The sequence below is a fragment of the Eschrichtius robustus genome, chromosome 19 (assembly GCF_028021215.1).
Source record: "Eschrichtius robustus isolate mEscRob2 chromosome 19, mEscRob2.pri, whole genome shotgun sequence".
In the NCBI taxonomy this organism is placed as follows: domain Eukaryota; kingdom Metazoa; phylum Chordata; class Mammalia; order Artiodactyla; family Eschrichtiidae; genus Eschrichtius; species Eschrichtius robustus.
The window spans coordinates 56,913,722-56,927,399 of NC_090842.1; the positions used below are offsets into that span (position 1 = coordinate 56,913,722).

Consider the following 13,678-nt stretch of genomic DNA (forward strand, 5'->3'; position numbering starts at 1 on the left):
ATGAGCATGCGCTGTATGACCAGATGAGGACGCCCGCCCCCACCAACACGCAAGTTGACCGAGGGCGCATGCGCCCTGTTGATAGAGGTCGCCAAGCAATCAGGGGCAAAGGGAGAGACTGATTAGTCTTTTAATAGAAAAACACACGTGTAACAGTAGCAACACAGTCTCTCTCGAGATCCAGATGGCGCTGGGCTTCAGTTTTTCACCTTGGGGGGTGGCCTGTGAGAGGAAAGAGATGAGGGGACTCAGAGCTCATCACCACTGTGGGACACTCCTAACAAGTACTGACCGGACCCCCTGCTCACCTGTACACACCCACGACCACAGCGTGGTCTCTTTCGTATGGCTCTAGCGTCAACTGCTCCTGGGGCTTCATGTTCTCCTGCTGCATCTTTTTCACTTCAGAGGCAAACACGGCCTCTGCAGAGGCTGTGGAGTCAATGCAGTTGGCCTGCAGAAGAGAGGATTTGAAGTCTGCAGCAAGGCTTTGGGCTGTTTTCCCTTTTTTGTTCTTCTTTAAACCAGTAGAATTTGTTTTCATTGGAGACTAGGCTTTGGGAATGTAGGGAAAGACTTTGTTAGATAAGTTTTCAATTTGGTTTGGATTGGAACAGGAAGCCTTCAACAGAGCCCTATTTATCTAAAAGCCAGTGTTTTAAATCTTACACTCCGGGTTTTTTTTTTTTTTTTCTACTTCCTCTTCTTTAACAATAGCAATAACGCAGCTGAGAATGCTAAAACAAATGCAGCAAAGGCTGCAAAAAACAATGGTGAATCTGGTTGAAGACAATGGAGAGGCCTCTGTACTTCAAAATGAAACATTTTTTAAAATACACCTAGCATTTATCTGGTATTTATTTTACACCAGGTTCTGTTCTCAACACTCCATACATATTGAGACATTTAGTCCTTACATCAACATTAAAAGAGATAGGACTAACATTGCTATTTTACAAGTGAAGAAACAGGCATATAGGTTAGGTAACTTGCTCAAAGACACACAGCAAGATGCAATTCAAACTCAAGATACTCAGACTCAGCGATCATGCACTTAATCGCTACAGTCTATGGCCTCTTTAAATTCTAAGCTTTTTACTTTTGTAGACATTTTTCATTATGTGCTACTTGATTGGGTGGCTTATAGGGAGCTGGGCATAGACTGACTGGATTAGGGGGATGGAGGCCCCCTTGTTTTGACTGGCTGCTTGGCAGTTACAGATAGAGAAGATACTGCCACCCCATCTTAAGACTCCTCTAAGCCCCGCACCTTAATGGAAATCACAAAGTGTCCTCCATTACGCAGGAAGGTATGGGCATTCAGGGCTACAATCCGCGTCTGGTCTGGCTGGGCCACGTCAGCAAAGATCACATCCACCATTGCTAGGGAGAAACAAGTAGCGGTTAAAAGCTGGATCCACCGGATCTTCCCAGCTCCTCCCATGGGGCCTGCGCCCCAACACCAGCAGGTTCCTGGCAGAGTCTTCCCTGCCTCCAGTCTCACTTCCCCCCGTTGATCCCCCTCCCTCCACAGTGCCCCCAAGATGGGTCCAAAACCCACAGTCACACCATTCATTCATTCATTCCTCTTGTAAACCGTGTTGCCACCTACTCTGTGGCCAGCCCTGGGCCGGGCGTGGGGGACAGAGAGACGAGTCAGACCCGGACCCTGCCCTCGAGACGCTCCCGGGTCTGGGGGTGGAGACAGACACGTCATCAAAAAGACAAGTAAAGGTGAGCACTTACAGGCAAGAGTGTCTGCAGGATTGTCAAATGAAAACAAGTTGCAGAACAAAGGGTAAGGTATGAATGCACAGGGGAAAAAACTCACGGAAAGAAAAACCAGGGGGAATGCAAAGTAGTATTTTTAAGGCAGTGATTAAAAAAATAAATAAAATAAAATAAAAAACTTCAAAAAATGAAAAGATGGTGCAATGAAAACTGACTTTTTTAAAATCAGGAAAAGCAGACATCAAATTGTTCATATTGGTTACCTCTGGGGGTGGTTTATAATGCGCTCCATTTTTATACTTTGCTTCTGAATTTGTTTTTAAAACAAAGTTATTTACATTCACAATGGGCCCCTCTGGGCTAGGCCGTACTCCGTTTGTGCTTTCTGGGTTATGATCTCCCCAGACGGTGCTGATGAGGACCTCCGAAGGAGGCTTTTATGCGTAAGTCAGGGGTAGTATAAAAGGTACCACATTTTGCAGGGAGGCAGGAAGTACTGGGGTGGGGGAGATTAGGGGGAGGGGCAAGAGATTGGAGGAAAGGAGGTTGGCCCTCCAGACATCCCAGACCCTGAAGCAGGACTGCCACCTCCACAACCTCACCTGGCTCCCCCGACCCTTTTCATTTCTGCAGACTCAAGAGGCCTGTTCATCCACTCCAATTCCATCCAAATCAGGGCTCTGGAGGCCTCTTCCAGGAAACCTGGAGTGGCCTGTCCTACCCCACCCGAGCCAACCCCAGACCCCTCACCGATGAGCATGCGGTATTTGTGCGGGTGCCGAGCATCTTCAATCACAGGAATAATGTTGGTCCTCTTCTTGGCCAAGTTAATGAGGTCACGGCCAGAACGGTGGGAGAACTCAACTGCATAGACCAGACCGTCCTAAAATAAATCAAAATCAAACAAAAACGACAATGATACTAGTTCTCATGTATGGAGTGCCTACTTTGGCCCATATACTGCATGCATCTCTTCAAATCCCCAAATCAAAACCCTACCATTTAATGACTTGTTATCATCTTACATGAATAAACTGAAGTCCAAGGGTTATTCAATCCTGCTTTGCCTGATCTGAGAGCCCAGGCCCCCCAGTTCAGGTTTAAAATGGGGAAGCTAGGGCACAGAGATGACATCATAACAGCTAAGAATATTTGCAATGGGCCAGGCACTGCTCTTGGCACTTTACAGGATTTAACTCATTTATCTTCACAATGACCCTATTTTCCAGACGGGTAAACTGAGGCTCAGAGAGGGACAGTAACTTGCTAAAAGCCACTTCACTGTTAAGAGCCCACACCAGAGCCTGGGGTTTTTAACCACTAAATTACACAGCCTACAGTCTTGTAGCTGAGTGAGGGGTCATGAAGTGAGACGCATGGGTGCCCTCTCAACAGGGAGCCTGTCCAGCCACACAGAAACACAGGCCCAGAAACTGACATCTTCTGTTCTTTCAAGAGAAACCAGAAGACCAGATTTGGGGGGTATCAATTTTTAAAGAGGGCAACCAAATCAAACGTACTCTCAGCTCTGGGCCCCTCTATCGCTGGTCACCCCGATACCCACGCCCCTTCCCTCCAGGCCGAGAACTCAGGAGTGAGGCTGAATGAGGCTTTGGAGACGATGTGCTTCAAGCCGCTCCTTTCACTCACAGGCATTGTGACCAGGAAGGGCCTGGCTCCAAGCCACACGGTGCAGAGAAGCGGCCAGGGCCTCTGACTTCCAGGCTGGCAGAGGAGGTGGCCTTTCCCTCCCTCCCACCCCTTCCTGCCCCCATCTGTCTACTCACCGGGCCTACGATATCAGAGACGTGGGAGACGGTGGTGCCCGAGGCAGCCCCGAGGTAGAGCACCTTGGCCCCTGGCTTGATGTGGATCTGGTCCACGCCGCCCAGGATTGCTGCCGCCAGCTTGGAACGGAAGGGGTTCCAGGCGCGGTACTCAATTTTGTCATCTCCCTCCTGGGCCGGGAGAGATGGGGACAGAAGTCAGTGCCAGGCTCTTCTGCAAGACCCCACTGCTCTTAACTCCTGGGCCCTCAAAAGGGACTGGGCGCCCAATCACCGTACAAGAAACGAACGTGGGTGCACATCTGTGGCCCCGGCAGAGGCAGGGCCTGCCCTCTCGTGAAGGCTCCTGACTCAGGCGCAAGGGACCACAAACAAACAAGATCATCCCAGGTAACAGCAAGGCAAGACCTATGCATTCATTCTATAAACACTGACCGTGCCGGCACACACTGTGTGCCAGCCCCTATGCTTAGGAACTGGGGAAACACAGTGAAGGGGACAAAGGCCTCGCCCTCAAGGAGTGAGGGTACGCTGAGCTGACTGACACACATGGCATAATAGCTAGTGACGGGGCTAAGGAGAAAAGAGCAAGCCAGGAAGGAAGATCTGAAGTATGGGGAGCAGGGTGAGGGCAGGTGAAAATGAGGAAGGGTGGCCAGGGAAAAGCCAAGGAGGAGACATCTGAAGCAGACCTGAAGCTGAGGGGCCACTCAAGTTATCTGGGGAAGTGCGTTCCAGGCAGCAGGAAAGCCAGCAGAAAGGCAGTGAGGGCAGCTTTTGATAGACAGGGTGGTGCAAGGGGGCCTTGTAAGAGAGACAAGGTGACACCTGACCAGAGATGCTGGTGATGAAAAGGAACCAGCCACACACAGGGCTGGGAGGAAAGTGTTCCAGGCAGAGGGAACAGCAAGGTTGTCGGTGTGGCTGGAAGACACTAGGTTAGGGGGACAGTGGGAGGAGACAGTGGGGAGGGGGAGCTAGAACGTGCAGGGCCTTCCAGGCCACACTGAGGACTTGGGACTTTAACCTGAAGCCAGCGGGACGTCACGGAAGGTATCTGAGGAGGGGGGTGCATGATCTGACTTATGGAATAAGATGATCCCCTGGCTGTCACGTGGAGGACGGACGGTGGGAACAGGGAGACCAGGCAGCCGGTTACACCGTCAGCTTGGGGCTCTGGTGGCTTAGCCAGGCGCCCAGGTCTCACCGAAATCGAGACTCTCTTCTCTCCGTAAACCGATTCTCCAGGGACCAGATTCTTGGTGACCAGTGCATCCTCCTTTCCTCGACAAATGAAGACACCTGGGTGAGGGGATCAGAGCAGGGGTGAACACCCCAGCGGGCCACACCTCACCCCTAACCCCAGGGGGCTCCCTGCCTTCCTCACTCACCCTCATGCCGATGAGGCTCTACCATCACATTCTTCCCCGACTGGTTTCCTCTTCTTCCTCCCCGACCACGACCCCGGCTGCCACCAGACTGGAACCCGCCACCTACAAGGCAGAGATGCAGTGAGAGGGAGACCCCACGATGCTTCCCTCCCCGCTCCCCAAGACCAGGGAAAGCCCCCTCCATCACCTCTTCCTCCTCCTCCTCCTCCTCCTCCTCCTCGTCCACGGCCCCTAAAGCCTCCGCCTCGACCTCTGCCCCCGCCAAAGCCTCCACGGCCTCCGCCAAAGCCTCCACGGCCTCCGCCGCGACCGCCACGGTCACCAAAGCCACCTCGGCCACTGAAGCCGCCCCCACGGGGGCTGAAACCTGTGGTGGAAACAGAAACAGGAACCATCAACGGGGCCATGGAGCTTGAGAAGTTACTCCTACGCCGAGGAACTCCACTCGGGAGAGAAAGTGGAGAAACGTGCGCACGTGGGCGCCAGGAGAGGTACCCACGCGTGTCCACAGCAGCAGAACAACGGACTAACCTGAGTGTCCATCAGCAGAATGGACAAATGAAAGAGGGACTATTCACAACCAACAACGAAAAGGATCAACAGCTCCACACAACAGAGACAGAAATCTCAGAATCATGGTGAGTGAAAAAGCAAGCCCTAGAAAACCACATCTAACACAATATCCTTTTTATAAAGTCCAGCAACAACTGAGAGGTGCTATGCTGCGTGGATATATGTGGTAATCCACGCACCACCTGCCCCCAAAAAGAGGCAAGAGAATGATAAAATGCGAAACTTACGATATTAGGCTTTGGGAGGGAGAAGTTATGGGGTTAGGATAGGGGAGGAAAACACAGATAGAGGTAGATTTACTGTCAACATTCTGCTTTTCTCGGTTGGATAGTAAATGCACAGGATCTGTTCTATTATCAATATTAATTAGTCTGAAGAAGAGTGTGCACTGTGTGTGTACATGCACTGTGGCAGTAGGGTCCCCCAGGCCCTGGAAACTTCTTCATGCCCTCCCACTCCTGCCCTTGTGTGTGGCAGAAAAGCGCCAACCCCCAAACAGAGGGGAGGCATTCGACATCACATCTTTCCTGCTAACTGATCCCCCTGCTTCCAAGCATGCACAAGTCTCTCCCAACTCAGGGGGGGGGAAAACAAGCAAAAACCAAAACTGTCCTTTATGGATGGGCGACTGATCATAAGCAGTTTAGGGCTTGTCAACAAGATGGAAAGTTTAAGGGAAAAAAAAAAACATTTAGAGAGACTTTATTTTCATCACTTCAGGAGAGAGCAAACATTGTTCACTTCACTGAGCACAAAACAGTGTCTGAAGCAGACAGAACTCTCCTGGTGCTAACAGATTCAGTATTTGACTCTTCTGTGACGGCTTCAAAAGCTCTGCAGTATTTTCAGAAAACTGCATTATCAAACAATCGTTCGTGTGAAAATTAGTGATGGTTTAAAATGATCTCACTTAATGTAAACTATTCAATAACGAACTTGCTAAAGTTTTTGCAAAGGTGCATTATATTCCCACCCTATGCAGGCTTCATTCGTTTTAATGGTGTTAGAGATGAAAATGTAGAACTTTGAATAGCTAGCCCTAATTTAGTTGTTAAAAATGAACGGTTTTCAAACTCCTACACCAAGAGTTGTTGACCTCTGGTCTCCTGCTCCCTCTGCAGTCTACTGCCCACACAGCAGCTGGTGACTGACCTTTTCAAAACAGCAAATCAGCTCTCATCATTCCCCTGCCCAAATCCCTTCAAAGGTTTTCCATCACATTCTAAATGAAATCAAAATTCCTTTCTCTGGCTTCCAAAGCTAGAAATCGGTGGGTCTCATCCTTGCCCAGCGCTGTTGCTTACATCCTCATGTAAATTGTCTGGGGTGGAGGCCCGGGCATGGGGCTTTTTAAAGTTCTCCAGGTAACTCTAACGTGCAGCCCAAACAGAATCACCACCATTGGGCTTGGCTTTTGCTGACTTTTCTGACCTTACTCTCTCTATGTTGGGTCCCATGCTCTTCCTCCCCAAGAACAAACTCGCTTTGCAGCTTCTAAACCTTGAGCATCTCCTGTTCCCACTGCCTGGGTCCAGAGGGCACTGCTTGACTCACCCACTCCACTGCACTCAGGTCTCTGACCGAATGTTCCTTCCTCAGAAGGGCCTTCTCTGGCTACCTGACCTTTACTCTGCTTTCTTTTTCTTCCTATCAGTTATCATACATGGCATTTTAAAGATTATTACTGCCTGCCTCCCCCACTAGAATCAAGCTCCAAATGGGCAGGGATGTTTGTTTTGGTCATCACTTCATCCTGCACAACACCTGGCACAAAGTATGGGCTCAACAGATAGTAAATGGGCTGGTAACTCTTAAACCCCTGGGTTCTGTCTCATGAAGAAAACACCCTCTCTGTTCATTCAGGAAGCAGGGGATCAGATGGTGACCAGAGCCCCAGTCCCTCCCTCAAGCAGCTCATGTATTGATTACAGGGAGACGGCCATGCCATTCACGACCCTAGAGAGTAGGGAAGGCTTGTGGGTATCTTGAAAAGTTCACCTGTAAGAAGGAGATATGGAAATAACACAGTGTCCACCTCGCAGAGTTGTAAAGATTAAATGACAATACACACAGAGCACTTAATATGCTACCTCGCACACAGTTTGAATATATTATTCAAACTCAGGAGAATGAATCCCTCCTCCTTCCTACTTAGGGGAGAAACCACTAGGCCTAAGAGACCCTCAACACAGGCCTGATAGAACAGAGACCCAGAAAGTGTGGGCACGGCATGGGGCACAGTAGGCACGATACTCAAAACATATCTTAATCCATTTCAGGTCCTGGGGCTCTTAGAAAAATGTACTGAAAGTACCCACTCCTCAGAAAAACACACATTCACATAACTTTTTCTATAAGTTTTGGCTGGAGGGTCCACAGACCCCCTCCCCCACCCCAGTGTAAAACTGCTCTCCTGCCACAGCCTTCCCCATCTCAAAACTGGCAACTCTACCCCTCCAGTTACACACGCCAAAACCCTTCATTGTCCTTGACCCCTCTCTCTCACACCCACATACAAGCTGTTGGCTCTATCTTCAAAATATATTCCCTGACAATTTGTCAGCCAGGTCCACTGCTACCACCCTGGTCCAAGCCACATCATCTCCTAGTAGATGACAGCAACAAACTTCCCACTGATGTGTCTACTTTCACTCTTGTTCCCCTAAAGTCTTTTGCACACAGAAGCAAGAAGGATCCTTTTAAAGGTCTCAGTCAAGTCTGACTGACATCAGGTCCCCGCTCAAAATCTCCCAAAGGCTTCCTCTCTCAACCAGACTAAAATCCTCGCTAAAGAGCTGACTCCTGACAACTTCTACAACTTCTTATCCTAACACAGTGAGGGAAGGGTTGGGAAGGCGTACCCTCCATTCCTGGGACAATCCAATCCAGGCAATCAGGATGCCTGCAGGCTTGCCAGGGTCTCAGTGGGAGACACACTGCCTGGCACTTCCTATTCCACCAGTAGATCCGTAAACACTGAAGAGAAAGGGAACTTGGGAGGGGGCATGGACCCACAAATTCTGCCCCCCCCCCAGATGACCCCATCTCTCCACAGGCTGAAGTGGGGGGGGAAGAAAGGAAAAAAGAAAACCTGTACTAGGAAACAGACCCTTTCAGTCATGGCAGAAGATTTCCCCAACTCCAGGGGAGCAAGTTGAGGGGAGGGGAGAGGGGCTTGGCCTGATTCAGGAAGAGCTGAGACACCAGGGAGAAGGACCCTAATTTTGCTCCCCTTGAGAAGAAAGATAAAGATAACAATTAGAGAAAATACTATTATATGTCAAGCACTGTGCTATATGAGACGTAACTGCAAAATGTAACATTGTGTAAGTTTAAAGTGTACAACCTGTTGATCTGATACACATACATTGCAAAATGATTACCACCATGTGCTATTTTTTCTTAGCGTGCTCTCACTAAATTAGAACTGGGTGCCATTTTATTGATGAGATAACTGAGGCTCAGAGAGGTAAAGCCACTTGCCCAAGGTCACACAGTAAGTTAAGCATAGTTAGGATTGAAACTTTGAACTGAGGCCCTTCTGCTGTCAAAGCCAAGACTCTCATCATTCCACTAGGAGGGAGCTGTGGAGGGTTCATCAAAATCTCGAGTAAAATCGGAATGAATAAAACCACTCACGCCCTGTGATTACGTCCCTTGCCCACCCCACGATAATCCTATACTGGGCGTGTGAAGTTTCACCTCACCTCTCACGGCGAGTTGAGAATCACTAGGCCCAGGAGCTCCACTCCATTCTCAGGGACCCGCCCCCCTCCGGAGAATAGAGAGCGGGAAAGTGGGCCAGGGAGGGCAAGCCGGGAATACTCATCTATGCCGGCCCTCTCTGAGAAGCTAGGTTTGGAGCCAAGGGTACTGTAGTTGCGGCGGCGACAGGGGAGCATATGGGGTCCTAGAAGACCCAGCCCCGGCACCCAAGACCGGGGGCTCTCCGCCTCCCAATCAGGACAAATCCCCAAATCCCACGCCCAGAGATCCAAGACCCCAGATGCCTGGATCTAGATTCTGCTTCAGTACCCTCGACTGCCGCCCGCGGCCCAATATCCAAGACCCCTAATGACTGCCTCAATGAAACGAATCCCAGTTCAGGAAACCCCCAATTCTACGCCCAAGACTCTCTACTAACGACCGTGACCTCTGAGAAGTCAATCACAAACCTCTAGACCAGGAACCCGAACCCCAGGCTCAGGTTCGATCACAGGGCGGAACCAAGCCCTCCCATCCCCACAAGAGACCGGAACAAGACCCCTTCCCCACAAGAGACCGGATCCGGGGCTCAGAATCCTTGCCCCCAGGCCAGGACCCCGCCCCTCCGTTCCGGCCTGGCACCCCGATCCCCGCCGGACCCCAGTCCTGAGCTCCGACCCCAACCCCGGCCTCCACCTGGCTTCATAGCGAGCGTGGAGCTGCACGGCTCGGTAATCCGCGGCTTCCCGGGGTCCAAACGTCTGGGGCTTTCGCACGTGGAAAGGAGCGCACGCGCGCGGCGACGTACACTGCGTGATGCAACCACGCAGCCCCGCCCCTCGGAGCCTCAGCCCCGCCCGGAGCCTGGTGCGCGCGCTGTGGGCGGAGATTTCTGAGCCTCTCGGGGCGCCTCCCCCTCGACCGTCCTTGGAGCTGCCTTGACCTGTGCAGCGTTCGCTACTCTAAATACGCTTCCCGCTTCCCTTTTACTGGTGCGATCACCCCAGTGATCAGGGCTTATCCCCAAACTTTCGCACGGGCTGTGCCCTCTGCTTCTCTTCTCTATTCCTAGTTAGCTCCCTAAGATTCCCTCTACACTCAAAAGCCTTCCCTGATCCATTTCCATCCCCAATAACAAGGGCCGACTCTGGACTCCCATTCATACATTGGAAAAGCATTTGTTGTGCGCCTGAATGTACCAGGCACTGTTCTAGGCACTGGGAATACGGTAGGGAACAAGACACACAAATCCTGGAGCTCATCTTCCAGTGGGGGAAACAGACACCAGACAAGTTATTAAAAGCACGCTGAATGATAGACGGCAATAAATGCTTTGGAGAAAATGACAAGCAGGGAAGGGGGATAGGGACTGGTGCTGGGACGGGGGTGTGTGGGGTGTGTGTGTGTGTGAAACTGCTTACGAGGTGGTCAAGGAACGCATCCAGTGACTTCTTAAAAATTAATTAATTAATTAATTAATTAATTATCTTTTTGCTGTGTTGGGTCTTGGTTGCTGTGTGCAGGCTTTCTCTAGTTGCGGTGAGCGGGGGCTACTCATTGCGGTGGCTTCGAAGCACAGGCTCTAGGCGCGCGGGCTTCAGGAGTTGTGTCACGTGGGCTCAGTAGTTGTGGCTCGTGGGCTCTAGAGCACAGGCTCAGTAGTTGTGGCGCACGGGCTTAGTTGCTCCACGGCATGTGGGATCTTCCCGGACCAGGGCTCGAACCCGTGTCCCCTGCAATGGCAGGCGGATTCTCAACCACTGCGCCACCAGGGAAGCCCCATCCAGTAAGGAGTGAGGCATGCTCCTATCTGGAGGAAGAAAGTTCCAGGCAGCTAGGATTTTAGGTGCAAAGGCCCTGAGGCAGGAAAAGTAAGGAGGGTTGCAGAAACACTGAGGAATGTGGTCGAGACAGAGTGAGGAGGGGAGAGTGGGAGGAGATGAGGGCAGGGAGGTTAACAAGGCAAATTATGTGGGGCCTTGGGGTGAGAACTTTGACTTTTACTCTGAATGAGATGGAGGGTCCTGAACAGAGAATGGATATGATCTGACTTGGGTCACTCTGGCTGCATGTGGGAAACAGAATGAGGGAGCGGGGTGGGAGCAAGAAGACCAAGGAGGGGCCTGCTGCAGTGGATCAGGTAGGAGACAGGATGGACCAGATCAGGATGCAGGCAGAGGACGGAGGGAGGAGGGAGAAGATTCTGTGTAAATACTGAGAATTTTTTGGTAATTTTATAATTTGAATATTCATCCTCATATTCATTCCACAAAGCAAAACAAGTGCTACTGTGAGAAGTTACTAACAACCTCCAGGAGAATCCACTGGTCTGTTCTGTTCATTGTTGTATCACTTTGTACCCAGAACAGGGCCTGGCACAGAGTGGGTGCTCAGTAAATGTTTGTTGAAGGAACGAATGAACCTATGCTATCTTGAGTTCTCTGTGAAGGGTCTCAGAAACATTCCTGAAAATTTGTTTACATATTAAGATGGAAAATCTGCTGAGTCTATGCTGGATTTCCAGGAGCTATGTAATAATTCAAATGGCTCCAATTCAGGGTGATGTTACCTACTACTGATGGATTTTACTGTTTGCCTTCCAATTAAAAACGTTTTTTTTCTAAAGGATGAAAATCCTCAGTGTACAGTGCAGACTGTATTCTGGAATCCTGGCACCATCTCCTGGGTCTGAGGTATTTCACCTGCCAACTTGCAACCTGAAATGGCCACTACCAGTGAGTAATTACGGGGTGCCTTCTGGTTTTGTGCTGGGGGCACAATGGTGACTGAAAGAGTCCAGGCTTCCTGGAGCTGCCTCAGACAGTTGGCAGCCCAGAGGGGTCAGGGCCAGAATGGGGGAAGTACAGGCAGAATGGTCAGGGCTGGGATAAAGCACTGAGGGCTTTATCGGAGGTCCCCCATGTCCTCTGAACCTTCCTTTTGCCTTGCTGCTCTGACCACAACCTAGCTCTCCCATGAAGACATGCCTTTCCATGCAGCCCTTCTAAGCAGGGGCTGTTTCCTCTTCCTCAGCCTTCATGCCCCCTGGGCCTGTAGATAGCATAAGCTCCTCCGTGCTCCTCGTGGCCGCTTCTAAACCATTCTCTGCCTCTTCTCTAAGCCCCTAACTTTGAAGTTTATACACAGCACCTGCTCCCATTCTTGTAACCAGCTTTATCAACCCCCAAGTCACTGCACCTCATCGCATCTTTTTAGCTCCAGGCTCACTGCCACACAAGCTGCTCCTCTCATAATTCTTGGTGATTTCCAAATTCAGATAGATGAACCTTTGAGCATTCTGGCCTCTCGATGCCTTGACTTCCTCTTCTCTAGCGATCTCGTCCTCCACCCAACACTTCCTTCCCACACTTAGACTTTGTGCTGGGGACACAATGGTGACTGTGGCAGCCCCGAGATCCCAGGCCAGTGGGGGAGAAAGGCCCACCCCCATACAGTGGCAACCCCAAAACCACAGCCCCTGCAGAGTCTCAGTTCCATGCGTCTCACTGTCTGCCCATCACCTCCTGTCTTTCCAGCTCACTCCCTCTAAACCTATTGCTCCGAGGAGCCTTCACCCCCATAAGCTGACCTCCTTTTCCCTGCCCCTCACCCCCTTGTGACCACAGTACTCTCACCACCCAGCCCGATTCCTCATCCAGTGTTCTCTCCTTCGCTCACACCCTCAAACTTCTAACTTTATCTTTTGCACCCAGTTGAGTCCACTCTCCACCTCCTCCGCACCTGCTCACTGGAAGCTGAATATGGATGGAGAAAAACCCACACCCACCCTGGCTGGTCTCACTTCGCATTCACGACCACAAACCCAAGTGGGCCCTAATGCGGCCCAGCCATCCTATCGCATGTCCCTAATGAATTCATTCTCTCATTTCCTTTTTTTTCTTAATAGTATGGGTAATGTGCTCATTTAAAAATGCCTGATTAAGGCATAATTTACATACCATCAAATCCACCTATTTTAAGTGTATAGGTCCACACATTTTAGTAAATGTGTACAATTGTGTGCCCATCACCGCAATCCAGTTTCAGAACAGATCCATCATCCCATTTCATACAAACAAAACCATACAATATGTAGCCTTCTGCGTCTGGCTTTTGTCACTTAGCATCATGTTCCAAATGGTTGCATGTATCAGTAGTTGGTTCCTTTTCATTGCTGAGGATTCATCGTATGGCTATACCGCATTTCGTTTGTCTGTCCACCAGTCGAGCATTCGAGATGTTTCCAGCATGCAGGTTATTAATGCTGCTATAACCATTCACTTACAAGTACCGGTGTGGACAAATGCTTTCATTTTTCTTGAGAGGAGTCCCAGGAGTCAAATGGCTGAGTCATGTGATCAGAGCATGTTTACCTTTTTAAGAAACTGACACACTTTCCCAAAGCAGTTGGACTCATTTTCTTGAAGGATTGTTTTGCGCTCTCTCTTCTCATCAGACCTCAAAACTTTCTCTTTCTTTCTTACTCTTAGC

At 50.3% G+C, this 13,678-nt stretch overlaps 1 protein-coding gene across 1 annotated transcript; it reads right to left on the bottom strand.

The window, feature by feature from the left end:
- Window positions 1-114: 114 nt before the first annotated feature.
- FBL (fibrillarin) lies at window positions 115-10,007 on the bottom strand. The gene is made up of 9 exons (XM_068527614.1): window positions 9,884-10,007; window positions 5,097-5,276; window positions 4,910-5,011; window positions 4,726-4,820; window positions 3,519-3,689; window positions 2,482-2,614; window positions 1,271-1,383; window positions 309-454; window positions 115-222 (listed from the first exon to the last, which is right to left on the bottom strand). The coding sequence occupies exons 1-9, from the start codon at window positions 9,891-9,893 to the stop codon at window positions 198-200; spliced, it is 975 nt and encodes a 324-aa protein (XP_068383715.1). The 5' UTR covers window positions 9,894-10,007; the 3' UTR covers window positions 115-197.
- Between the last annotated feature and the right edge of the window lie 3,671 nt (window positions 10,008-13,678).